Here is a 26,815-nt window from a genome sequence, read left to right as displayed (position 1 = left end):
GGGTCAGTGAGTAGAACCTTATCTTCCACTCTTGTCCTATAGTAATGAGTTGGTACCCTCCTTCTCCCTAGCCAGCACTGTGGAGATGATAGCATGGAGTTTTGTCATCTGAGGGGGGCAGATCAGAATAGCATTGCAGAATCATTTAAACTATATTGATATTTGAACCACAATCCACAAACCTGATCCAGGACATGTGTTCTGCTTCTTTCTTCTTTTTTTTTAAATCATTTTTACTTTCGTTTTATTTTGTTTTATTTTTTTAAATTGAAGTATAGCTGACACACAGTGTTCAATTAATGTAATAGGACATGTGTTCTGAATTTAAATATGTTGACTTCTTGCTAGAATAGAAGATTTAAATAGGAACCAGATTCTTAAATACTCAAAATGTTCAGGATACAGTCCCAAATCAGTCATTATAGCAAGAACCAATAAATCTCAACTCTAATGAGAAAAGACTATCTAATGAGAAAAGATGCCACCGCCAAGATGACACAGAGTATAGAATTATTAGACAAGGATTTTAAAGCTACTGTTTTGAAAATGACTTAGCAATAACAAACTCTGGAAACAAATGAAAAATAAAAAATCTCAGCAAAGAAGTAGAAGATATAAAGAAGGGCCAAATGAAAATTTTAGAACAGGAAAATACAATAACTGACATAAAAGATTCACTGGATTGGCTCAGTGGCAAATTGGAGATAAGAGAGGAAAGAATTGGTGAATTTGAAGATAGAGATCCAATCTGAACAACCAAGAAAAAAGATTGAAAACTAACTGAAATTGAGTCTTCAGGACCTGTGGGACAATGAAAGAAGATCTAACGTACACGTCACCCATGTCAGTAGGGGAGGAAAAGGATTGCGGTGCTGAAAAAATTGAAGAAATAATGGCTCAAAACTTCTAAGATTTGGTTGAAAGATATAAACTTAGAGATTTAAGAAGTTGAGTGAACCCAAGCAAGATAAATTCTAAGAAATCCATACCTAGACACATCAAAATCAAAGTAATGAAAAGGAAGGACAAAGAAAAAAGTCTTGAAAGCAAATTAGCCAGAGAGAAATGACACAATTAGCTATGGGGAACAATAATTTGAATGAATGTAGTATATATAAGATATTTGCTCTATATCTATTGAAATGATTATATGGGGGTTTTTTTCATTATTTTATTGTAATGGCTGATTATATTGGTTAATTTTACAATGTTAAATCAACCTTGCATTCTTGAAATAAACTCCCACTTCATTATTATGTATAATTTGGGTTCATTTCGTTAGTTTTTTATTTTATTTTTTTTAAAGATATTATGTATTTGAGAGAAAACAAAGACACAGAGAGAACACAAGGTGGGGGGGAGGAGAGAGGGAGAAGCAGACTCCCCGCTGAGCAGGGAGCCCACTCCATCCAAAGACCCTGGGATCATGACCTGAGCCAAAAGTAGGCATTTAACGGAATGAGCCACCCAGGTGCCCCTCAATTCGTTAATTTTTTAAAAAGATTTTTAGGTCTGTGTTCAATGAGGGATATTCATCTGTAGTTTTATATTTTTATAACATCATTGTCAGGCTTTGGTATTAGGGTTAGCTGGCTTCAGAAAACAAGCTGAGAAGTATTCCCTCGTCATCTATTTTCTGAAAGTTTATGTACAATTCGTGTTATTTCTCCCTTAAATAGTTGGTAGTATTTACCAGCAGAATCATCTGTCCTGGAGTTCTTTATGTGAAGGTTTTTGATAACCAATTTAATTTCTTTAATATAGAGCTATTCAAATTTTGTTTGATCTCATGTTTATTTAAATTTTAATTTGTGTTATATTTAAATTGTGTTATTTAAATTTGTGTTGTAACTTTCAAAGAATTTGTTGGTTTTATTTAAGTTGTACTTTTTAGTGTAAAGTTGTTCATACTGTTTTCTTGTGATTTTTTTAACTGTCTGTAGCATCTAGAATGATAACCCATCTTTCATTTCTGATGTTGATAATTTGTGATTTTCTCTTTTTTCCTTGACAATCTAATTACCATTTTATTAATTTTGTTAGTCTTAAAGAACTTTTTGATTTGCTAATTTTTTCTTTGTTTTCCATTTTGTTTATATGTGCTCTTATTTCCTTTTTTCTGCTTATTTTGAGTTTACTTGTCCTTTTTTCTAGCTTTGTAGATGGTTGATTTTACTACTTTTTTATGTCAGCTTTCAAAGCTATACTTTTCTCTCTAGGCACTGCTTTAGTTGAATCCTAAACTTTGGCAATGTTTTATTTTCACTTATCATTCAGTTTGAAATATTATTCATTTACTTTGATTTTTTTTCTCTTTACTCATTGATTATTTATGTCTTGTTTAGTTTCCAAATACTAGGGATTTTCTTACATGTCATACTGTTAATCATTTCTGATTTTTTCCATTGTGATCAGAGAACATGTTTTGAGTGGTTTCAAGCTTTTAACATTTATTAAGATTTGTTTTATGGCCCAGCATATGGTCTATCTTGGTGAATGCATTTGTGCACCTATTTTATAGTTTGGGGTGTGGTGTTCTATTAAATATCAATTAGGTTTTCAAATAACTTATATTTTTACTGATTTTTGTGCCTAGTTCTGTCAACTGCTGAGAGGTGTTAAATTTCTAAGGATGATTAAGGAATTATCTCTCCCTTTAATTTTATCAACTTCAGATATCTTGAAAGTCTCTTTAAGCAAATACATACTTATGATTGTTCTGTCTTTCTGATGAACTGACCCTTTAATCGTTACGAAAGTCCCTCTTTTTCTCTGATAATACTGTTTGTCTTCATGTCTGTTTTATCTAACGTTAGTAGAGCCGATCCAGTCTTATGCTTACTGTTCTCATGGTATGTCCCCATCAATTTGTTTTTGGTCTGTTGTTAAAGTGTTTGTCTCCTAGGCAGCATATGGCTGGGTTCTTATAATCTTTTATCCAGTCTGATAATCTCTGCCTTTTAATTGAAGTGTGCAGTCCATTAACATTTAATGTTATTATTAATATGGTTAAATTTAAGTCAGCCATTTCATGATTTGTTTACTGCTTGTCCCTCTATTTCTATTCCTCTTGTCTTTTCCTGCCTTCTTTTAGACTTTTGAAACAGTTATTTGAATTCCATTTTAATACATTTTTTGGCCTTTTAGCTCTATTACTTTGTTCTTATTTTGTAATGATTTCTGTGTGGATTATAACATATGTATTATAATATATGTAGCATATATAATATACATAGAAATCCTTTAATTTTCTGTCTACTAAAAATTAATACAGTACAACTTCACATAAAATGTAGATACCTTGAGGGGCGCCTGGTTGACTCAGTTGGTTAAGCGTCTGCATTTGGCTCAGGTCAAGATCTGGGAGTCCTGGGGTCAAGTGCCATGTTGGGCTCCCTGCTCAGCGGGGAGCCTGCTTCTCCCTCTGCCCTCCACTCTACTTGTGCTCTCTCTCGCTTGCTCTCTCTCTCTCAAATAAATAAATAAAATCTTCAAAAAAAAATGTAGATAGCTTGAAACTATATAGGCCAATTAACACTCTTTTTATGCCCTTTTGTTATAGTTGTCAAGTAGAAAATCTACATGTTATAAATACTGCAAGACAGTTACAATTTTAAACAATCATATGTTTCTAAAGAAATTAAGGAAAGTATAATCATAATTTTATATCTGTATATATATAGTTTTTAAGCAAGTTTGTAATAGTTGCATAACTGTAAATTTAAAGTCATTGAATATACACTTAAAACAGGTAATTTTATGGTATTATAAATTATACCTCAGTAAAGCTGCTAAAAACAAAAATTGTAAATAGTCCACCTGCTCAAGTACTATTTGCCTTTGATATCTGAAAATCATTTTAAAACCAGTCCATTAACACAATATGTTTTAAGAAATCTTTAGTACAGATGAATTTGACTAGGCTAAGCAGAATCACAGAGCTTCTGGTTGAAGAAGTCCAGAGATTACAAGGTTTCCTGATGACATTTCTTTTTAAAAATGTGTTTTTAATAAATCTTTTTGGGTCCTCTTATAGAATATAGCATACAGGACAAGTTTCAGTACTATTCCCCAGATCTAATGAGATGTGGTGTTTCTCCTCTTCAAATAACTAAATAAAGTTATTTCCTTCTTATTCATTTTGGAATGCTAAAAACTTATAGACAGAGCAGAAAGTAAACACACTAAATTGATGGTTATTATTGGGTTATTTTTTTCCTTTTTTTTTCTTTTTTGTGTATGTATTTTGTTTTTTTCCCCAACTTTATTGAGAGAAAATAGACATATATATAAGTTTAAGGTATACAGTGTGATTATTTCGATACACATATATACTGCAAAATGATATCCACAGTAAGGTTAGTTAATATCTTCATCCCCTCATGATATTTTTTTCTTAACAGTATATTTAAAATTTTCCTCGTATTACCAGAAATTCTTAATAAACATAATGTTTGAATCCTGAATCAATGATACAAACTTAACTTTTATGTAATTTTAAGTTTTTTCCAACTTCCTTACTGCTATTTATTACATTATAGTGCATGCCTTTGTTTATAAATCGTAATTACTGAGTCAAAAGTATGGACGTTTCTTAGGCTCTTGTACATATTTGTTAACTATTCCCAGAACAGTTACATCAGTGTATATTTTCATCACCAGTTTTGACAGTCTCTCATTTTTTTGCCTGAATTTTATAAACTTCTTTGCCAAAGTCAAGTACTCAAAAATGGTGTTTATTTTTATTTGCATGTCATGAGTACTTCCATCTTTTGTCTAGTTTTGAGAGAAGAGTACTGAACTATGTGAGATAATTTTAGGAAAAGTTCAGATGAGCAAATCATTAAAAATGATACGTGCATATCCTAAACATTTATTTTAAACTTGAAATATCTATCTGTATATTTCTTTGATTTTTGACTCAGGCCTTTGAGTATGCGGGTTTGCCGCTTGGAGTGGAATGTTATGTTTCTGCCATAAACCACATCTATACTGCACTGTTTATAAGGTCCAATTTCAGGATAACATTCAAAGCAAGCTGAATGTGGAATCCTAGACTTTTATACCTTATTTTTTCTAATATTTTGCATGTGTCTCACCTACATCAAAGTTAACAGCAATTTTTTTTTTTAAACATTTTATTTATTTATTTGACAGAGACACAGCGAGAGTGGGAACACAAGCAGGGGGAATGGAAGAGGGAGAAGCAGGCTTCCCGCTGAGCAGGGAGCCTGATGTGGGGCTCGATCCCAGGACCCTAGTATCATGTCATGACCTGAGCCGAAGGCAGACGGTTAACGACTGAGCCACCCAGGCGCCCCAAAGTTGACAGCAATTTTTAAGTAACTCATCTTTATTGAATGCTTTGGAAGCATTCAGCTTAGTTTTCATGGAGGCAGTGTTTCCCTCTTGCATTCACTTTTTGTGATTTAATAAAATGTGTTGTCATAATTACAAGCTCAACTGATTTAAACAGCCTTAGGAACAAAATTATCTGCTTCTTGGTGAACAGACATTTCCACTGGTGGAAGTAGAAACAAGGTGGTAAGATACTAGAATGTAGCCTACCAGCCAAGAGCGTTGAGGATATTTGATGGAGGGATTTGGGAACATTGCTTAACCTGACAAGTCATTTAAATAGAAACTGGTATTTAGCAAACTTTCAGTTCTAATATTGTCTGAAACCAAGATTTACTCGGGGGGGGGGGTAGAAATTAATCTTAAATCCTACTTATATCTTGCCTTCCCTCCTTTCCATTTTTGAATAATTGTTATTTTTTTTTAAGATTTTTTTTTTTTATTTATTGGAGAGAGAATGCATGAGCAACGGGGAGGAGTAGAGGGGAGAGGGAGAAGAAGACTCCCTGCTCTACAGGGAGCCTGATACAGGACTCGACCCCAGGACCCTGGGATCATGACCTGAGCCAAAGGCAGACGCTCAACAGACTGAGCCACCCAGGTGCCCCATTTTTGAATAATTATTAATTATGTGCCTTATGCTGTGTAAGGTACAGTGAATAAAGAGATTAACAGTACAGTTTCTCTTCTCAAGGAATTGAAATCCAAAGAGGGAGACACTGTATGCTGCTGTCACTTGGTTTTCTGCTTTAAGTACCAGCCTAGGAGTATGAGCCATACAGTTGTGGAGGACAGAGTAGGATTACTCCACTCAGTCTGTCAGTGAGAAAAAAATTTCCAAATGAGGCTTGATCTTCCAGAATGGACAGGAATTAGCTTAGGCTTTCAGAATAGGAGGGAATAGCGTGCACATCTTTTACAAGGAAGATTAGCAATCTTCTGAGTGTCTGCTGCCCTATTCAGAATTGCCATATGTATGTGTGTTTGTTCTTTCATTCATTTATTCATTCCTTCAACAGTGAAACTCTCACCCTGGTCTTCCCGCATGCTTTGTGATAGTGATTATTGCTTCTGAACAGCCACGTATCTATAAGCTGTAGAAATGGATGAATGTGAAGCACAGTCTTGTGTCCCATCTTCTCTGTCCTTCCTCACTCTTCCCTAGAGACGTTATTAATTAATTCAGGGAAAGTACAATAATGAGCACCATCTGTTGAACATTTATAATGTACCAAACATTTTCTTAGTGTTTTACATATTTTCTCATTTATTTTAATCTGTATTGCCACCCTGTAAGGTAGGAATTAGAATCTCCATGTGTAGATCAGGAAACTGAACCTGGAAAAGTTAAGGCAAACTGCCAAAAGCTTTGCTGTTGGAATTGATGAACGTAAATTTGAAGCCATGTTTCTCTAAATCAGAAAGTCCATCTCTTAACCACTGTGCCAAGATTTACAGTTGTGAGGACTCACTCTAAATCACAGGAGAGTGTTTGGATACTTTTTTCCGTAAGGTTCTCCTAGACAATTATGTTTGAATATCCAAAGATAATTGAAAACTTGTGTTGAGGTTTAATTAAGTCACTGATAGTTATGTAGCTCAAATTTAAATTATATGAATTTTTTCTTACTAGATTGTAGTTCCCATAAGACATGCCAGTCATTCAAAATGGAAAGAAAGCTCCCACCATCCCTATACCCTCCTTGCACTACCCGCCCCACTTCTCTCTCATTAGAGTGTGGATGATTAGTGCCCTGACCAGTACTGCAAATCCTGAACAGTCTACTAAAAGCCCTCCTTATCCAACCTCCAATGTATAATCTGACTTAAATCACCTTTCTAGCTATAACTGTCCTTAGATGCTTCTGCCCTGGCACTCTCCCTTTACTTCAGTTGCACTACCAACCCTCCAACCCCACACCACGGCCACTTCCGCCACAACCCCTGTCCGAGACACACATAAACACATCCCCATTCTCTAGTATCCTCAAACTCAAAATTCCTTTAACATACTTTTTTTTTTTTTTTAAACATTGCTGTGCGTTTGCTCTTGCTTGTCCAGTGCCCTTCCCACTCATCTTCTGTTGCCAACCTGGGGAAGTCCTGCTTATCCCTTAAGTTCCAATATAAATGTCACCTCTGTGAAGCCCTCCCTTCCCCTTTCTCCAGAAGAGGCTGTGTTTATCACTTTCCTTCTGACTTTCAAACATTCTGTTTATGTCTTTGGTAGAGCCCTTAACATAATTCATTTTCTTTCTCTTCCTGTGTTTCCCCTGTTCCTGAATGGGAGTTCCTAGGTTAAGTTATTATCTTTTACCCTTAGTGTTGACCTATAGTAGCTTATCATACTGAATTGTTACTGATAGTGATAATAACCTTTATTAAGTGCATCCTGTGTCTTAGGCACTGTGCTTGATGTTTATACATATTAATTCATTTAATCCTCCTTTCGTCCTATGATACAGGGACGGTTATTACCCCATTTTACAAAGTAGGAAATTAAAATTAAGTGAGGCAAAATAACGTGACCAATGTAATACAGCAAATGAGTGATGGAGTCAAGATTTGAACCTAGAGTGTCTGACTCCAGAGTTCATTCTTTATACCTATAGGAACAATCAAATTGATTAAGTGCTCTGGGGAGTTAACAACTAGGAGATACATTCTCCATTGAGACCAACCCTGAAAGGCTAAAAAGAAGGATGTAAAATACCCCATCACCAAAAGAAGGAGTGAGGTCCCTTGGAGAAGGCTTAAGAATCATTTGAAAAATTTTGTGTGATCACAAGAAGAGAGTCAAAGGACTCTGCTCTGATCACCGGTAAAGTTAGGTTCAGAGCATGCAGTACCTGGACAGCTACCCCTCACACATTGTTTTTATAGACAGTGAATGAGAAAAAGTGAAAAGCCAGTGTTGGGCTGAGGGATGTTGTAGATCATCAAATGCCAGAGCTCCCCTTTTATAAAGGAGAAGACCAAGGTTCAGATTAATTAATTAACTTGCCCAAGGGCACATAGCTAATAAATAATAGAGCTTGGACTAGAGTCCCAATTTTCTGAGTCCCAGTTCAGTGCCCTTTTTACCACAGTGTGCCCTATATTAGAGTTGCTATGTTCATATTTGGAGAGAAAAATGCTAGCCCAGGGCAGAAATGACTCTTTGAAGGAAACAGCTTGATGCTTTTGGAGCTGGTCAGCTTTTGCCTAAGACCTGCTGCTATTTTGGGTTCTCAGTTTGCTCAGAACTAAATACTGCCAGCCATACAAATAAAAAGGCAAGGCTATTATTTAGGCCTCCTAGGTCTGTGCATTCACTTACCTGCTTGCAAAGGCAAATTATCAGTTGATCTCTGCTGGACAGTTCGAGCATAGGATTATATTAGCCCTGGTCTTAGCCCTTGGACATCTGCTGGTTTGTCTGTGTTAAAGTAAATGCACAAGCCTTGCTTTCAGGTTGCAAGAGGGGAGGGAAAAGAAAGAAACCTAAATCTGTCTCTACCAGTGTTGATTTCTAATGCTGTTTCTTTCTGTTTCTTTCAGGGTGACGAGGAAGGACCCAGGTAAGATCACATTATTGCTGCTTGTCTGTTCTCAGAATTGAAGTAGAGTGACATTTGTGGCCTTTTAATGCCCCATGAAATATGGACAGCCAAAGAACAGCACAGAAAAGGGATCAACATCTTAAGTCAGGGCTTTGAAAATCTTATTTTGTAAGACTCCCATCTCCTTCCCCATCTGTGCCATTTCCTGCCTGTAACCTTCAGATAAAGGTAGACTTTAAAGTATGTAATGACAGTAACTCCAGAATACCTTGCTCGGAAGAGTAGGCACTATATTTAAATGGTAATTAGGCTATCAGGTGGACTGCCTAGATAAACTTTTGCATTGTTCTTTCTTGACTGGAATTGGATTGCTTTTTTTAATGGGCTTTGGGTCCAATATTCTTTGTTTCTGACGTATAACATTTTTGCATCTGACTCGAGACACTGATACCGTGAATCCTAGGTCATAGGTATTACGTTTCTTAACTTGGTTTAGGAAAAAGAAGATGCTCCTTTCTGCTTCTGTGTCACCACATGAAATGTGAAAGTGTATTTCATTATTGCCTCAGCCTTGCAGTAAACCTGGAGTTTGGTTTCCTTACTTTTGCTGTCATGCTGCTCAGTGAGAACAGGCTCTAGGAAATGCTGCAGCTTTGCCATCCACACAGTCAAGGGGCATTTGTACAAAGTAAAATAAAATGTCCAGGTGGGTCCTGTGTCACATAGGATCAAGAACTGTTCAGGCTGGGAAGTGTCAGAGAGTTCAGTTAGGCCGCTGCTATTCAAGCTTTAGTTTTAGCAGAAGTGGCCCCCCCTTTTTTTAAATGAGCTTTAAGTAGAACCCCAGTATACAAAGAGTTTTTTCTGGCTAAAGTTGGGGGCCAGATCCATTGGTGAACCTTCTCTCTTCAATACAATAGACCCTGAGGGGCTTCTGCAGAAACCTAGGGTTCCAAAGAACTCAGTTTGAAAATCACTTATCTAGTTCAAATTTCTCATTGGAAGAAGGTACATGAATTGAATTGTCCAAGGTTACCTTACTGGAACCAAAATTCAGTCCTTTGGTTTATAAACCAACAAAGAAAGTTTCTTCTTTTTTCCTTCTCCGTCCCCACACCCTCTGCCAGTTTCTTGGTGCCAGACATTATTCCACATCTGCATCTCTTGGTGCTTCTCTCCTTTGAGAACTATGGTTCTCAGCCTAGATCTAGCTCCTTGTCTACTGTGGCTAAAGCCACAGGCACCCTGCTTTAGAACTGCAAAGCCTCAGGGAATTTCTTCAAATTCACCTTCCAGCCGTTCTCAGGAACAGGCTCCCTCGGAATTACAGTTCATTTCTTTCCTCCCTCTCTCCTTCCTTCCACTCCCTCCCTTTCTTTTCTCATGACCTACTATGTGTCGGGCACTGTGTTACTCACTGGGTATATAGTACCCAGTATTCCTGTCCTTGTGGGAGAAATAAGCATATCACTGGGCCCTTATACTGTGGGACAAGTGCTATGATTGAGGGAAGTTTAGGCTGCTTTGTTGTTGGAGGGTAAGGGAAGGCTTACCCTAAAAGGTCATATATAAACAGGGCTCTGAAAGATGAGAAGGCAGGCAAAGGAGGAGCAGGGGGTAGGGGGTAGGGTTGTTCTAGGTAGATGGAACAACTTGTGCAGAAGCTCTAGACAAGAGAAGAGTGGAAGAAAGAAAGCAGAATCCAGATCCTTTAGGGCCTTATAGGCCTTCTAAGGTGTTTGAGCTCTGTCTTGCAGGCAATGGGAAAGCTTAAAAGAATTGTAAACAGGAATTAACCTGAGTAGATTTGCATTTTGGAAGTCTCCCCTGCCTTAACTGGAAGTGGATTAACACCAGAGGGTGGGTGACTAGTTAGACTAAAGTAGTGATGATGGGAGCCTAAATCCACATCTTTTCTAGTTATTGACCAGGTGTTTACCATTTTGCACAGACCTTTGGTTTCGACAGACTCTAAATTATCTCCTTGGCACTCCCATCTCTCCTACTGTCTAGACTAGCTCTAGCTCCTTAAAATCCAGGCCAAACAGAGCCCTAGACTTTCTTCTTCCCCAGAAAGAGCGTTCAGACAAGACCAGTGTAATGAAAACACCTTAGCAGATGTCATGTAGCTTAGAGGAACCTGATTAGGATGAACACACTCATTTGTCTTCATGGTTACATGTCAGAGTCACGTTGAGTAGAAGAATACAGGGACTTTATGAAGAGATTAACTTGCTTCAAAGATACTATTTAGTGTAGATACTGGTTTTAGAGTTTAATTGCAGATACCTTCATGTCATTTTGACAAGATAGTCGTGAAGCATAGAGTTTCTTTACTAGCAACCAAAATATCAAGCTGTCTCCTTCGAGCTAGGCTATCGTGGATGTCAGCAGGGAATCTGTTATACCAGGACTTGATAGAATCCTCTTTTGGTACAATGACAGAACCCTTTTTTGGTATAATGAACCCTTTGGTACAATGAAGAGCATGTTCTAACTTGACAGAAAGAAGAAAACGAAGTCAAATTTTCTTTTTAAACTTTAAATTTATATTTGTTGGTTCCATTCAGTTTGTGTTGACTACCATTTGTCTCTGTTAATTCCAATTAACACTTCAGGGCAGATTGCCTTTGATCTGAAATTCTCTCATTTATGATACACGTTTTCCATCTCAATAAGCCAGAGTTTTGTTCCAGAGGCTTCTGTATTGCTGAAAGTATTGAATGAAAGTATTGAATGAAGGGAAGTGTGGGTGTGCCTGCACAGGGGATGGAAGAGAATGAATTGGGAGACTCTGTGTCCAGGCCTCTTGGATTGGGACACTTGTGTCTCCCTTGCTGGCATTCTTTCCATTCAGCCGCTTGTCCACCATCCGCACCCAAGTCCAGTGAGACTGCGCTCCAGCCACTCCACAGGAACAAAGGGAAATCGTGCTATGGGTACATATTTGTCTATAATAGAGCTTGTGTCCTCCCTCCTGCCAGCCTCCCTGCCTTCTTTCCTCCTTTTGGTTCTGATTCCCCAAGACATTTGATGTGAAGCGTCCCAATATTGTGCTGTTGGTCATGTCTGTTCCTGGTCCTGAATTTTATTGTGTAGTTGTCCTGCTGATAAATAATAATAATCATAGCTATCATTTATTGAAGGTTTACTGTGTACGGTATTTTATATCACTTCTCATTTAATCCTCATGTAAAGCTTATGATGTAATTATTAGCTCACTTGTAAAATGAGGAAATTAATGCTCAGAAAGATTAACTTGCCCTAGATCACAGAGCCAGTAAGTAGCAGAGCTAGGATTTGAATCTACTCTGGCTTCAGGGTTCATGCCCTCCACCGCTGTTTGGACTGTCTACCCCTACCTGCCCTCATCTGCCAGTGCATTTCTTTCTGTGACCCTGAAGGAAAGCCAGGAGGATTCACGCATACTCTCAGAGGATTGCTTTGCTCTTATTTCTCTAACCTGGGAGGTCTCACTTGCTTTGACATTGACTTGCTAGGGCCTCTGTTTTCTGCAAGCTACTTCTCCTTTCCTTAGCCTCTGTCATTATAAAGGGGTATTTCTTCATTTCACCCTCACACAGTGCCCTTTCAGGGTCAGCAGCAAAAGGAGTACTTTCAGACTCCCTGGGGAGCAGACAGCCAAGCCTTCCTTTGACCCTGCAGAATTCCCTGCCTGTTGCCCCTGTGTTTGGTGGTTTACTCTTCAGATCCATTCTAGTTACATAGATGGCAAGGATTCTTGGAGGGCATGGACGAACAGAAATCCTAATCTGTAGAATATGGATATTAACCACCATGGAGTTATCTTTTAAGAGGGTGTCTTTGAAGCCCAGAGTGGTTTTTTTTTTTTTTTTCCCCAAGCAAAAAAAAAGCAATTTACACTTTTGGCAGCAATTTTCTGTCTCTCTGTGCTATTATGGGAGATCTTGTGTTCACTCCCTCACAGATTGGCTCCTCAACTCCTACTGGAGCCTGCTGAGAAATAATATATATTCGAGGAGAGGGGGTGGCAGTAGGATCTGCTGCCTCGAAGCTGTTTTGTAGTGGGAGGAAGTCATAGAGGGAAGGACCCTGAAACCCTTGTGCTCAGAGGAAAAAGGAGCAAGATCAGTATTAAATCTTGATTTGCTATTAAGATTTTCTGTGCTTTTTTTTTTCTTAAACTTAGAGGGAAATGGCTTTTTAATAGTAACAACCATATTTGGGACTTCTGTAGAATATTTTATCTTCAGAGCTGGCTCTTATTCAGGCAGAAAGCTCCTGCTGAGATCAGTGTGAATCTGACCCATGCTGAGTCTGTGATCAAACAGGCAGCGAGTTCTGAAGGAGTAGGAGCTCAAGGAGAGTCAGCAGACCTATTCTATTCTTGGTCTTGGTCTGCCTGAGACTGACTATGAGACCTTGGGCTAGTCATTCAACCTCGTTGCCTCTTTGTAGGCTGTTTTTATTTCCCTGTAAACACTAGCCTTTCTTTCCCCTGCTCCCCACCCAGTTTTTTTGGGCTAACGTTGTGTGAAGCAATAGTCATATCACATATGGAGTGGAAGGAATCTGCCTATAGATTCTGTAATTTAGTAGATTTTTAAAAAATATTCTCAATTTTGTTTCTTTAAAAATTTTCTTGGGGCTGTATACTAGGTACTCTCCCCCCTCCCCCAAATAATAACCATGTGTTCTTAGATACGACATTTCTCTTCTTGACAATTTAGTTTGGAAACATAAAAAGAAACTAAGTCAATTAGATATGACATTTCTCTTCTTGACAACTTAGTTTGGAAACATAAAAAGGAACTAAGTCAGTGATACACTTAGGTTTCTTTTGTCCCCTGATTTCAAATTCCTGGTTTGGTTTTTGCATTGTCTTCATTTTGGAAGACCTAGCTAGAAGCCAAAGAACATGGCTCTGATAATTGTGGCATGGAATGGAGATGTCAGGGCTGTTTATTACACAGAAGTGGGATTCCAGTATCTCAGTTGGCCTTCAGCGTACAGAATCTCTTGATCACATTTCCCTGTTTCGGAACCTGGGCTGACTTTGTTTTCCCCTGCTGATATCAATTATTTATCCTCTACTCATCCAGACGAAGGATAAAGCTATGTTATGCATTATGCTGCCTACCTATAATAAAAGCAAGCCTCCTTTGCTAAAGTAATTGCTTTTCAGAAATTTACCTGTGATAGTCACTTTATTTTATTTTGTGCATATTGGTATATAACCAGAGAATCCATTCACAGCTGGAAAATTCAGCCAAGGTGCCTCTAGTTTACTTCCATCTGTCTCACACTAGAAATGCTGGCAAGGAGCATCCTGTATTCTAACATGCATCTGCCTGCCTTTTCTGGCTTCGTAATGCTAAAAAAGAAAAGAAAAGAAAAATGAAAGGCCCAGTAGAAGGGGCCTGAATATCACTTTGCATGCTATGGTTTTCCTCGAAACATTTGTATATATTATCTCATTTATTTCTCTTAGCAGTCCTAATAGGTGGTTAATACATTACCTAGAGTTGCAGAGAGGTTATATATACATGAGATGGCACAGCTAAAAGTGGTAGAACTGGTGTTCAAACTCACGTCGTCTGACTCAAGCATGTGGACTCTTAATCATAACGGTGCTCTATAATGAGTATGTTGGATGTAGAGTAGGGTACAACTAATGCAGAGTAGAGAATCAGAAAAGAGCATTTGTGCTGGACCCTGAAGAGTGGGGAGAGGGGGGCTTTTCCAGTTGGAAACGGTAGGAAGGGCACCCAAGCAGAGACCAGCATGCCTGAAAGCTCAGAGGAAGAACACATGTGCTGTGTGGGGGATGCTGAGGCACTGCGTACCTGGGCTATGGCAGGAAAGGAGACTGAAAGATGGGTGAGTCCACCTTGAGGCGGGTCTCACGTGTTATACTGAGGTGCCAAAAGGTTTGTACTACCCCTTTGTCCTTTCTTTAGAAGAAGTGGGCAGAATCGTGAATCTTACGGGTCTCTTCCTGTAGTCACATCTTGTGATTTGTTGCGGGTGAATTGTTTGCTTTCTTCGTGCCTCAGTTTCCCCATCAAAATAGCACACTCTGTTTACTTAAAGGGCAGGTATGCTATGAAGCATTGAAAGTGTTCTCCTTTTGAGTTTCTTTTTTTAGTTGGAAAAACAAGCAACTGAGCTAAAGTAGCTGAAGAGGGAAATTGTTTGATTTATATCTTCTACCCCTATTTTGACAGCACCTGCCTCCTTCAAATTTAAAATCAGGTTTGGCAAGTAGTTATCTAGTTCCTTCCAAATTAATAGAGAAAAGGAATACTAAAGCCTCAACATTTTCCAAATAGATTTAAGACCAAAGGCATTTTTTAAAAGCTAGTTTAAGAATTAAATCGATGTTACATTTGTCCCTGAATTAGATCTGGTGCTGAAGAGTCTGGCTGGGGCCTAGTTCTCTTCTTCCTTGTTTGTCTTCATAGCCATTCTGGACTGGCTCTAAACAATCAGTTTTAGGAAGTCACAAAACTCCAGTCTGTGTTTTAAGAATAACTAAATTTGATGTCATTACTTATGCCCCCTCAACTGTGGCAGCCACAGTGAAATTGTGGTTAGTGGTATCTTGTCATTTTAGGAGAAACCTGCTAGCCTCTAGCATCTTCTCACTTCTTCCCAGTGAGAGGCAGGCAAGAGGTCAGTAATTCCATTTTCCCAACAGCTTCCAAGGATCTTCCCCTTTTTTGTAGCTCCATGTGGCTGAACTGCATTCGCCTCTATACCCAGAAACCCGCAGCAGGCATCTGTAGCAGATGCTGGGAGCAGAAGCTGGTGTGTTCCTGTGTTTTGGTTTGTTTTTGTTGTTTTTTCTTTTTTCTCTTTTAAAGAAGTTTAGAGTCAATGAATGTAGGTTTCTTTAAAACTACAACTCCAGGAAGGTAGCTTCAGAACATTAAGAGAGATGGCCAAAGGCTGAGATAAAACTTGGGTAGCCTACATGGTGAGGTCTTTGCCAAGGAGCAGTGTTCATATATGTGCCTGTGCTCGTTTGGACCTAGGACCTAACTATGAGTGGTTGTACGTTCATAAAAGAAATACTTCCTTATCCACAGGCAGGGGTTTCAGGGAAGAAAAGCACTTTCTTATAGAAATGCCTCATCCCCCCGCCCCCCGCCCAGCACCACTACCAATTGTTCCCCGTAGGTTGCAGTGTGGTTGTAAAACGGAAAAGCATTTTGTTTCCTTGGTGAGTACCTGTCTCCTTCCACTCTGGTTCCATCAATTCTATTTAAAGGAAAGTGAGATTGAGCACGAGGAACACAGCCCAGAGAAGGAGGAGCTGCGAGAGTTGCATTGAAGGTCGGGAGAGAAGCATTTCTCAGCTGTCCCTGGCTGCTCGGCGCTTCTTGGTCTCAAGGTGAGGGGCAGCGAGCTGTCACGCCCCAGCTGCACAGGGACTGCCCCTCAGGCAGGGACCGCTGAAAGCTGACCGCGCTGCCAGCTTTGCCCTGGCTTTACAGCTGTCCGGGGCTGACAGCTGCTCAGGTGCAGTAGTGATACCTGCTTCTGTGCTGGACAGTATAAATAGGAGCCAGACCCACATATATTCTTCAGAGCTTCAGAACCCCTCTGTGAGCTGTAGTTACTCCGTTCTTCTTTTTACAGATGAAGAAATTAATATTACAGGAGGTTATATGATTAAGCCATGGTCACACAGTCAGAAAGTGAGTCCACCAGGATTAGAACCCAGATCTCTCAGGCTTAAAATTCTATGCTTTCAACCACTGCATTATACTGCCTTTCTCAGGGGATGCAAGATTCATATCTTCCAACATCTTGGCTGGGAATAAGTGACAACCCAACAGGGATTTGGCATTTTTATCAGGAAATTTTTTCATTTTCTTTGTTGAATGGCGAAAAGCAGTTTGCCTGAGACAGAAGTTGAGATGGAGCTTGCCAGGAAAATGCCTAAGGTGGAACGAACCAGAACTTCTCTCCCCAGACAGGTAAACAGGAGTTTATTCCCTGGCTTTTGTCGAGCCAGCAACTACCATCGCCTCTTCTAAAAGAGCCACTGTTCACCCAGTGGCAGGTGCAGGCCAACTGTTGTCATGGCAACGGCAGGAGAGGCGAGCATGTTTAATTCCAGAACTGATAATTAACTGGGGGGTGGGGTGGGGGCAGGGAGAGAAATGGGGGGATAATTGTTTCAGGAGGGAAAACTTAGCAATTACCGGCAAGCTGCATAGATGAAAAGGCCAGGGACAGATGCTCCAGCTCAGCATGCCCCTAGAATTCAGCACTCATCCCCTCTGGTTAGGAATTTTTGATAAACTGAAATGAAGGGTCAAGTCCCCACCCAACCAAGACTCTTTAAGGAACCAGATGAGGAAAGAAGAATGTTACATAAAAGTGCAGGGGGTCAGAGGAATGACTACCCTAAATGATAACACCCAGCCAGGAGCAATCTAGAAATGCTATCTAAACTCTGCGGGAAGAATTCGTGCTTGGGGAGAAAGCATACCTGTTTTGAGTTTTGACTTCTGTGGGTGGAATGAGGGAGACTGGCTTATTAGAGAGTAAAAAGGAAGATGTGTAGAGATGATGCACTTGTTGAGGTACTTGATCATTGTGGCTATTAGTCTATAAGCCCTCAGAGACTGTAATATTGAAAGTAAGCTAAGCATTCCATGTGGATTATCCATCTCATTTAATCCTTACAGCAGCCTAGCACAAAGGTGTTTATTATTTTCATATCGGACTTTGATATATTCAGTACCTTGCCCAACGTCACAGAGCTCGTAAGGCACTGTACTGAATCCTATTGTCCTGTTGATTTGTATTTATAAAATAAAACCTGTATTACTCTGTAGGGAAGTCATGGTCCCAATCTAGAATAAAATCAGACTTAAGTAGATACAAACAATTTACAGTAAAAAGGAAAATAATATTTTTTCTAGTGGAGGTAAGGTCAGCTGCGACATAAAAATTATTGAAGGAGATATATTGGAGAATATCCTGCCATGCTTCTGAGATCTAACACACTCCTAGCTTATAGATTAATCCTATGTCTCCAGTGCTGATCAGGTGAATAAATATGAATTATGGTTCCTTCCTTCCTTTTTTTTTTTTTAAAGATTTTATTTATTTATTTGAGACAGAGAGAATGAGAGACAGAGAGCATGAGAGGGAGGAGGGTCAGAGGGAGCCCGATGCGGGACTAGATCCCGGGATTCCAGGATCATGACCTGAGCCGAAGGCAGTCGCTTAACCAACTGAGCCACCCAGGCGCCCCTATGGTTCCTTCCTAACTTGTTCTGTGGCTCAGGATGGGTTAAGGCTTGGAAGAGGAGGTGACTTGGGGACATTATATACAAATACGCAGGCTTAGAACTCCTCTAATGAAAAATATTTTTTTAAGTAATCTCTCCACCCAACATGGGGCTCGAACTCACAACCCCAAGATCAAGAGTTGCATGCTTTTCTGACTGAGCCAGCCAGGTGCTCCTAATGATGTATTTTAATCAAACTTCCATGTTTGTGTAGTTTTCATTGGGAAAAAAATGTCATAGTGTGTAGCAAGACTTTCCTGTATTCGTGTGTGGGGGGGGGGGAGGTGGGTGGAGAGGGAAAGAGAGGATCAGGGAGAGAGAGAGAGATTTTTACTTTAAAATGATAAGTCTTGGTGGGGGTGGCTGAGTCTCAGTCTCCTGGCTGGCTCAGTCAGTAGAGCATGTGACTCTTGATCTCAGGGTTGTGAGTTTGAGCCCCACATTGGGTGTAGAGATTAAATAACAGCTACAACAACAGAAGTGAGGAGTCTCTGTGGAAAGAGAAACATAGCATTTATCTAGCAGTATCTAGAGAGCACCTTCTTCGTTCCAGGTGTTGTTTTTGGTGCCAGGAATACAGTTTTCTTTCTTCTTTTTTTTTTTTTAATTTAAGATTTTATTTATTCATTTGACAGAGAGCACAAACAGGGGGAACGACAGGCAGAGGGAGAGGGAGAAGCAGGCTCCCTGCTGAGCAGGGAGCCCAATGCGCAGCTGGATCCCAGGACTCTGGCAGATGCTTAACCGACTGAGCTACCCAGGTGTCCCAGGAATAATTTTCAACAAAACATTCAAGGTCCGTGTCCTCAAAGAGTTTATATCCTAGAGTCTCAAGTAAGGACTGAGAAATGTAAGTGGTATGTAATTTAAAAACACATTTTAAAAAACCCATTGGTTTCTCTCTTAAAACCAATTATAGGAAATAAAACTTGCCCAGTCCTTCTGGCTGGGAAGAAAATATGCAGAAGATAGAATAAAAGAGAAGTATAGGTTGATAATCACTACTTAAAACTGTGAGTTTCCCCTCAATTTTCCAGAGGCTTAACAAACTCTAATAAGTTGATGTTGCCTTTGCAAGTGAAACAATTAATATCAAAATTTGGGAGTTCGATTGACACAATAATTATGCTAGAAAATGTAATTTTGCCTGCATAATAGAGGTGGGATTATCTCAAGGAGCTCTCATTAATGTGCTGTTCATTAACAAAGAGCAGAGTAACCTTTCTCTTACTAGATTAGTACAGGGTCATGATGCAAAAGGCTGTTGGAATAATTCTCAGTCTTTTGTTCTAAGAAAATAAATTAAGCACTGTCTAGAAGTCTGGATATGGAAATTGAAATCATTGAAGACAGAAAAACAGTGTGGCCACTCATACTGAAATCGACATAACCTTCTTTCCTTTCTGCAAGTTTCATCCCTTTATCCATTTATTTAACAGATTTTACCAAGTGTCTGCCATGTACCAAGCAGTGCTAGCTGTTGGAGCTATAGTAGAAGTCAAAACCAAAAAAAGTCCTTGTTTACGCATAGCGATTGGTCTCTCCTCCACATTTCAGGGGCATACATCTGTTCTGTCTACTCAACTCTCTGCAAGCTTAAAGAATCAGCAACCTACTTTAAAAAAAAAATGCATGTCACACGCGGTTATAAATGGAAATCCCCGAATGTGAGGTTTCCCAGGTATATTAGACTAAACACTAGTTATTTGGATTGTTGAGTTTACCCTTCTCAACTAGGGTTCCATTGTCCAGTAAGTGTGGCACGTGCTGCTGGCTGACCCACCTCTTGGACTTCCACAAGTACCGTGGTATAATAAAGAGTTTGAGAAGCCTTGTGATAATGAGTCCTGTCTCTTTGTTTAGCCCAGCATTCCCAAACTTACTGATTATAAGGCTCTTTTAACTCCTGTCACATAAATATACTCTAGCTGCCATGTTCCTCAACTGGAGGAATGTAGCTCATTCTCCACTATACGTTGAGACCTGATACTAAAAATTTGCCACCCAGAAAGAGATGTAAGGCAATATATTAGGAGTCCACATCTTTCAGGCTGAAATCTCCCCCTCATTGTACTTCAAGTAACTGGGATTTTTGAACTGTTATTATTAATATAATTTATTTCCAGTATAATTGGAAGTGTAGTTAACAGGGGTTCAAATAATTAAAGCTGATAAACATTCCTGAGAAAAAGAAGCCTAGAAAGGGCCACTGGGATATATTTTTAAATTGACATGGGAAAAAAAAAAAAAACAATTTGGATGTCCGTAATTTCATTAAAAATAAGATATCCATCATAAATAAGCTTTTTGTTCTTTTCGTCTTAATGTAACTCCTTTCACTTTTTAACAAAATGTTGCGGTACCAGTGTATATACCAAGCACCCAGCACATTGCCTAGTACGGAGTAGACCCTTAAATATTGATTGAAGGAAGGAATAAATGAATGAATCAGACAATGACAAGGAGCATTACTAAATACAAAATAATGGAGAGCAAGGTCATTTTTGGTTTGTTTGTACACTGATATAAACAGTGTATAAAGTAGGCTTATCCTTTTGTCACATGATAGTGCCTCTTACATCCAGTAGGAATCATGTGCTTATCACAGATTTGGAGGAACTAAGAAAATAACTTATATAAGAATATTTTGCCAACTGTTAAGTGCTGCATCCAAGGGTAGTTGTGGTTTTTTTTCACTAAGATTATGGAAGTGCTCAGCATTCTACTTCAGAAATTTCCTTGATACGACCAAGCACTAATGCCAAATGGATTATACACCAGGATCACAGTATTTTTATTTAAAGGCCAAGAGAGGGGCGCCTGGGTGGCTCAGTTGGTTAGGCGTCATGAGATTGAGCCCCGTGTCGGGCTCTGTGCTCAGCACAGAATCTGCTTGGGATTCTCTCTCCCTCTCCCTCTGTCCCTCCCACTCATGCTCTCTCTCACTCTCTCTCAAAATAAATAAATCTTTAAAGAAAAATAAAAGCCAAAAGAGATAGGCAATGAAACCAAGATGTCAGGCCTTCAATGGAACTCTCTGTCCCTGAATTTCCTCATCAGTCATCTTGGGGCAGTGGCACCCACTCTGTATTAAGGAGCAAGTGAGATAATATATGTGAATGGTAATATGTAAGAAATGCAAAGAAGAAATGGAAATGATGCTCTGTGCCCTTCAGAAGTATAAAGCACTAAACAAGTGAAACAGAATTGGATGATATAAAGTCTTTTTATAATGGTATTTGTTAAGAACATTATTGCATTCCAACTTGAGGTTCATATATTCATTTAAATCAATACCAAAAAAATTTTTTTAAGATGAATGAATAAACGTTTACCAGAAGTAATGAAGGAAACAAGAAGATTGACCTTGATTCAGCACCTTTACAATTTAAAAGGTGCACATAGACTTCTCATTTCCTTATTCTAACAAGACTGAGAGATGGTTTTGCTATCCTCCTATTACATAATCAGCAGATTGGATGAGAGTAAGTGACTTGTCCAGGGTTTCCCAGCTAGAGCTGGAAGTGGTGAGAGTTAGCCCCATTTGAAGTAAGGCCTTCTTACTTACATTCTGCACCTTTGTTCTCATAGCTACTTTGGTTCAAAACATAATTCTTATGCTCTCCTCCCTCTTCAGTGTGCTTCTCTGCCCTTCACTTCACGTTCTCAGTAAATGGTATCATCATGTCTCAATATCAGTGTTCAGTATCTCTCTTTTCTTCACACTCCATGTCCAATTAATCAGCAAATCCTGTCAGATTTGCCCCCAAATATACATCAAATCCAAGGACTTCTTAACACCACCACCCCACCATCCTGGTCCAATCATATACTTTCTCCCGAAGAATCTTCCTGCTTCTTTAAACAGGTGTGGTGTTCCTTCTGACTTCAGGGCCTCTGTGCTTGTGTTCCCTTCTGCCCACATGTTCATCCCCAGGTCTTCACACATAGTTCGCTCTCTCACTTTATGTAGGCTTCTACCAAAATATTACCTCTTTAGATCTCTAGTCCATACCCTGCTTTGATTTTCTGCATACACTTGTTACTACATGAAAATATATTATGTATTTAACATAGTATTTTCTTTCTTCCCCACTAGAAAATAAGTGTCATGAGGGTAAAAGCTTTGCCTTTTTCACCACTGTATATTAGTGCCTGGAACATCATAGGCACACAGTTCAATTTTTGAATGAATAAATAGTTCTGCAAAATCCATTTTGAGTTGTGGAGGGAACCCCGGTTTGGAATAGGAAACCCTTAGATTCACTTGAGAGCATTCTGAATTTGTCACCTTGTCAGGTCATCTACCTTCAGCTGTTATTTGTGGGTCTGCTTTTGTTGTCCACAGAACTCCACAGAATGAGAATAACAAGGTCATAGGATTCAGAGTGGGAGGAGTGAGGGGAGATGAAATGAGCAAACGTATATGCACCCTTTGAAAAGACATGGAAGAGAAACCTGTGCGTGACTTTCTGAGCCTGAGCTGCTCAAGGGCAGCGCTGGTAGGGGACTTTTCTTCCGTGCTGCTCTGGAGTTCCATACCCATAAGGCTTGCCAGAGACTATACTGGCAATGTTAACATTCTTAAGCCTAGGCTCTTTCATTCATCCTCAAACCCTAGCCTAAAGAACACCTTGCCCAAGCCATAGGGTTCCCAAGTGACTATCAAAATAATGCTTATGCATCATACTTTTTGCTTAGAACCAACTACTAAAGTATCTAGGGGTGGCTCACTGACCCAGGCTACCTTAACGATAAGAAAGTCTTCTCTTGATTATTTTCAGTCTTGTTTTGTTTCTCCGAACATGCCCGTGTTTAAATAAATGAGTAGCACTGTCATTTCTCCAACCAGATCTAACCTTACTGCTGTTTGGGATGGGCAAGCCTCATCCTCTGCAGTTACCAAATTGATTTAAAGGAACTGACCCTCCTGTCGGAAACGCTGTGTGTCGACACTTCCGGCAATTAGGGCTCCTTTCAGAGACTCCTACTCTTCTATCTTTCTGCCCCTGGCTACTCAGCCTTTATGTGGTCTTAGTAGTTTCACCATCCTTCTCCCTGTACCTCATCGAAGGGGCCTTCTTGCTTACCCTTGGACCCACATAAGCACTTGTCATTCTGAACCATTTCTTTCTCAATAGAAGCTGACCGGTAAGGCAGTGAAATTTCTAGTTGCTGTAAGTTGTGTTGACAGTTGTAGTGTGAATCCTGCAGCAATGAAGGTCCTTACCAGATAAGTAAAATCTAGCTGTTCACAGAAAAGAAGGACAGGAGGATGGTTTGTTGGTGAAGAGGAAGGACTGGATTATTCTAAGAGCCTGACCTGCTGCTGCTAGCCCCTTCAGATGGAGGGGAAGCAGTATAGGTAGGGGGAGGAGTGGTTACCTCCTGGAGCAGGTTCTGGAGCCAGCGTGATGGCTGAGACCGATTGTAGTACCAAGAGGAGTTTCAGTGGAGGAAGCTGTCTCTCTAAAGTCTGGAGCTGAGAGAATCATGCCTTCCTGCTTCCACTGTAGGTCCTTTCCTTCTTTCCGAACTGAATCAAATTACAAATGTCGGATCTGTGTCAAAGTAACCTAACATAATAGAAACCACTTACTGAATACTTACTAAGCGCCTTGCATGTATGTGAATATTGCCCTGAGCCTTCAGGCTTTGTGTTAGTGGGAATTTTTCAGGTACATAAAAGAGAAGTAAGGAGAAATTTCATAAAGGAGAAGTTCTTGTGAGAATGCTCAGGTAAGTAAAGAGCACAGGGAAGAGTCAGTCTCCTTGCAGGCCTCGTGGACACACACACCACCATTCTGGATCTAGTGCCACGCTCCTGACCAGTGTCCCAGCTGCCTCTTCAGCAGCGGCTTCTCTGGCTTCCCTCCAGCGCTCTGCTGTTATGGAGACTCAGCTCTCTGTCTGCTTTTTAACCGTACCACTCCTACCTTTCCTTCAAGGTCCAACTCCACTCCCTCTTCTTCCATGAATCCTTCTTTGATCCTCTCTCTGGTTTTTATGGTTTATCTCTGGACTTAGCACTTTCTTCTCTGTATTGTAATCAGGTGCGTGCTCTGTCACACCAACAGCCTATGAGCCCCGGCAGCATCTGTGCTTGATTTTTCTTTCTCTCAGTAATGCGGGGCAGGACTGTTATACTATTTGCTAATGACATGCATGAGCAATATTTTGCCATGTTCCAGACTTGGAGAATGACTACTGACCAGGACTCATGAGCCCTTGGCCATTCTTTAGATAATAATGATTGTGGCCATAATAGCTGACACTGATTGAAGGCTTACTGTGTGCCAGGCACTGTCCTAAGGGTGTTATGTGTCACGATTTCATTTAATTTTTACAGTAGCCCCTTAAGGGTAGAGGCTGTTACCGTCCCCATTTTCCAGATGAAGAAAATGAAATATGGAAAGATTTGAATAATGTGCCCCAGGTCACACAGCCAGTAAATGGGAGAGAGCTAAGGTTTGAACCAGAGCCATCTGGATAGCCACCTCTCTCTACTGCCTTCTCGAATCACCATTGTAGGCTTGCACTAAAATAAATATGTTAACAAATAAACAAAAATTTAAAATATTTAGTAAATTAATATTAAATAAATGAAATGTCTCTCTTGGACATGTGCTCTAATGAGGGGCTTTAACCTAATTATTTGAGGCTAGTTTCTTGGCTGTTTTCACTTCAAGCTGCACACTTGCCCCATCTGCTGTGTTTGGGCCTTCTGAGAGGGCAGAGTTGTGGCAGGGAGAGCTTTGGAGGGAGTAAACTGCGCTCTCAGGACTGTGGCAGCAGAGCCTCTGGAGAGATTTGTGTAGTGCTCTTTGCCAGTCCTTGGCCGGTAACAGGCAGCAGAGGTGCCATCGTGCCCGCGGCTGCCCATTAGGCTTCAGACTTGTGTGTGCGTGCGCAAGGAGCTTGGAGAACAGCGGCCCATCTGAGCCAGCCTCAGTGCAAGCTACTGTCTGGAAAAGCAGGGGCGAGGTCAGATGTATCATCACAAGGTATTTCCCAAGATAAACAGACTTTTTGTTCTGACTCCTGCTTTCCCAGCTTGAGGCCTGGCTGTTTCCTCTTTCTTCTTTTAAAACAATCTTTCCTGAAGGCGTTTTCTTCCTTCCTGCCTTTGAGTGATTAGGGCTGACATCTGGGAAGAAGGAAGTGGTCTCCTCCTTCAAAGGGCATGTCTCCGTGAGACCTGAAAGTTGTTTAAAATGAAGATGTTGCCGCTGAAGTTCTGAGTCAAGGTGTGGAGTGCGCACGCCAGACTTCTGGCTCAGGGGACCGGAAATAAGAAAGGTGATTCTTGCCATGAATCAGCTATCATCAGTCAGTAAACAAGTCTTTCCGGAGTCTTACCCAGGTGATTAGGCTTGTGGTAGGATGCCAGTTGCTTACAACCAAGAGGAAATGGTGGGGGATAGTCAAGACTGTAATATATGAAGAAATAAGACAACAGTGAGATAATACCATTATTAAAAACCAAATGTGTGTTTCAAACTCTCATAATTTTAAGAGTTCTCGGAATCAGTGTGATGCACTGGTTAAAGAATGTGGGCTTTGGGATCAGAGGTTCTGGGTCTGAATTCCAGCTCATCACCTAGTGGTTTTGGAACCGTAGTCCTGCTGTTTAAACTAGGCCTTGGTTTTCTCATCTGCAAGATGGAGATGCTGGTAGTGTCTAAAGTAAGGTTACTGTGAGGATTAATGAGATGATATATTTACTCAGTTAACAAAAAAGGTCTGTGGAGTGTCTTCTTTGTGCAAGGCAGTGTTGTAAGTGTATGGGGGATGCCCATGCCCCTGAAATCTCAGTGGCTACAACAACGACAGACATTTCTTTCTCTCACTCACTACATGTCCACTGTGGATCAGCTTTAGCTCTGCTCCCTTCTCCTCCATTCTAAGACCAAGGCTAAGGAGCAGCTCCTATGTGGAACATGCCAGCAAAGGGAAAAGAGCAATGGCAAAACCGTGCACCCCACCCCAGCAGAGCAGGGTATGGCTGTTGGGGCAGTGTGTGACGTGATTTCAGATGGAGAGGAGTCTTGGCCCAAACATCGTTGCAGTGATTCAAGTGAAAGATCTTGAAGTTCTAGGCCTGGATAAGAACAGGAGCAATGGGGAGAGGAGAATAGCTGGGGGCCACATGGGCTAGGCCAGGAGATGGAGAGTATGGAGTGAATGGGTGTATTTGAGGAATAAAGGAGAAAGCTGGAGCTCATTCGGGAGCCCTGGCTTCCACGCCCAGCACGGCCACTACTTCCTTAGGTACACTCGGACAAGTCATTGAGCCTCGCTGGGCTTCAGTTTGAACATTTATAAAATGAGAGGCCTGAGTCTGATGTGGCCCCTTAGGTGCCTTCCAGCTCTATCCCTCTATGACTCTAAGACTCCAAGGTCTTTGTCTTAGGAGACCACAGACTGTGGGGAGTCATGCTGTTGGGAGGAAATGTTGGTTTGGAGAGGAAGATGTAATAACTCCGTTCTGCATTTGTCTCAGTGCACTGGATTACGTGCCTTTCACTGTACCTCTGCTCATAGCCTTCACTTTCTCTTGGGCTTTGTTGTGAATCTGAAACAGGAGCTAGAATTTATTTTTCATCTCCAAAGTGGGATCCA

General features: G+C 40.2%; 1 protein-coding gene across 9 annotated transcripts in view; it reads left to right on the top strand.

Annotated features, from left to right (window-relative positions):
- The window catches only part of TRIM44 (tripartite motif containing 44), a 110,587-nt gene that overhangs the window by 48,877 nt on the left and 34,895 nt on the right, over positions 1-26,815 (top strand). For 3 of the 9 annotated variants that reach the window (XM_054511983.2, XM_045893899.3, XM_045893900.3), the window contains one exon: positions 8,899-8,918. In XM_054511983.2, the coding sequence (XP_054367958.1) occupies positions 8,899-8,903 (5 nt within the window). In that variant the 3' untranslated portion in view covers positions 8,904-8,918. Of the gene's footprint in view, positions 1-8,898; positions 8,919-16,155; positions 16,279-16,785; positions 16,868-18,828; positions 18,990-26,815 lie in introns of all 9 variants that reach the window. The other 6 variants (XM_064576633.1, XM_064576634.1, XM_064576636.1 and 3 more) reach the window with 5 other exon arrangements.

Source organism: Mirounga angustirostris, unplaced genomic scaffold (genome assembly GCF_029215605.1).
Source record: "Mirounga angustirostris isolate CCGP_5_RB_7025 unplaced genomic scaffold, mMirAng1.0.hap1 SCAF_13, whole genome shotgun sequence".
Taxonomy (NCBI): domain Eukaryota; kingdom Metazoa; phylum Chordata; class Mammalia; order Carnivora; family Phocidae; genus Mirounga; species Mirounga angustirostris.
This window is presented reverse-complemented; position numbering and strand designations above follow the sequence as displayed.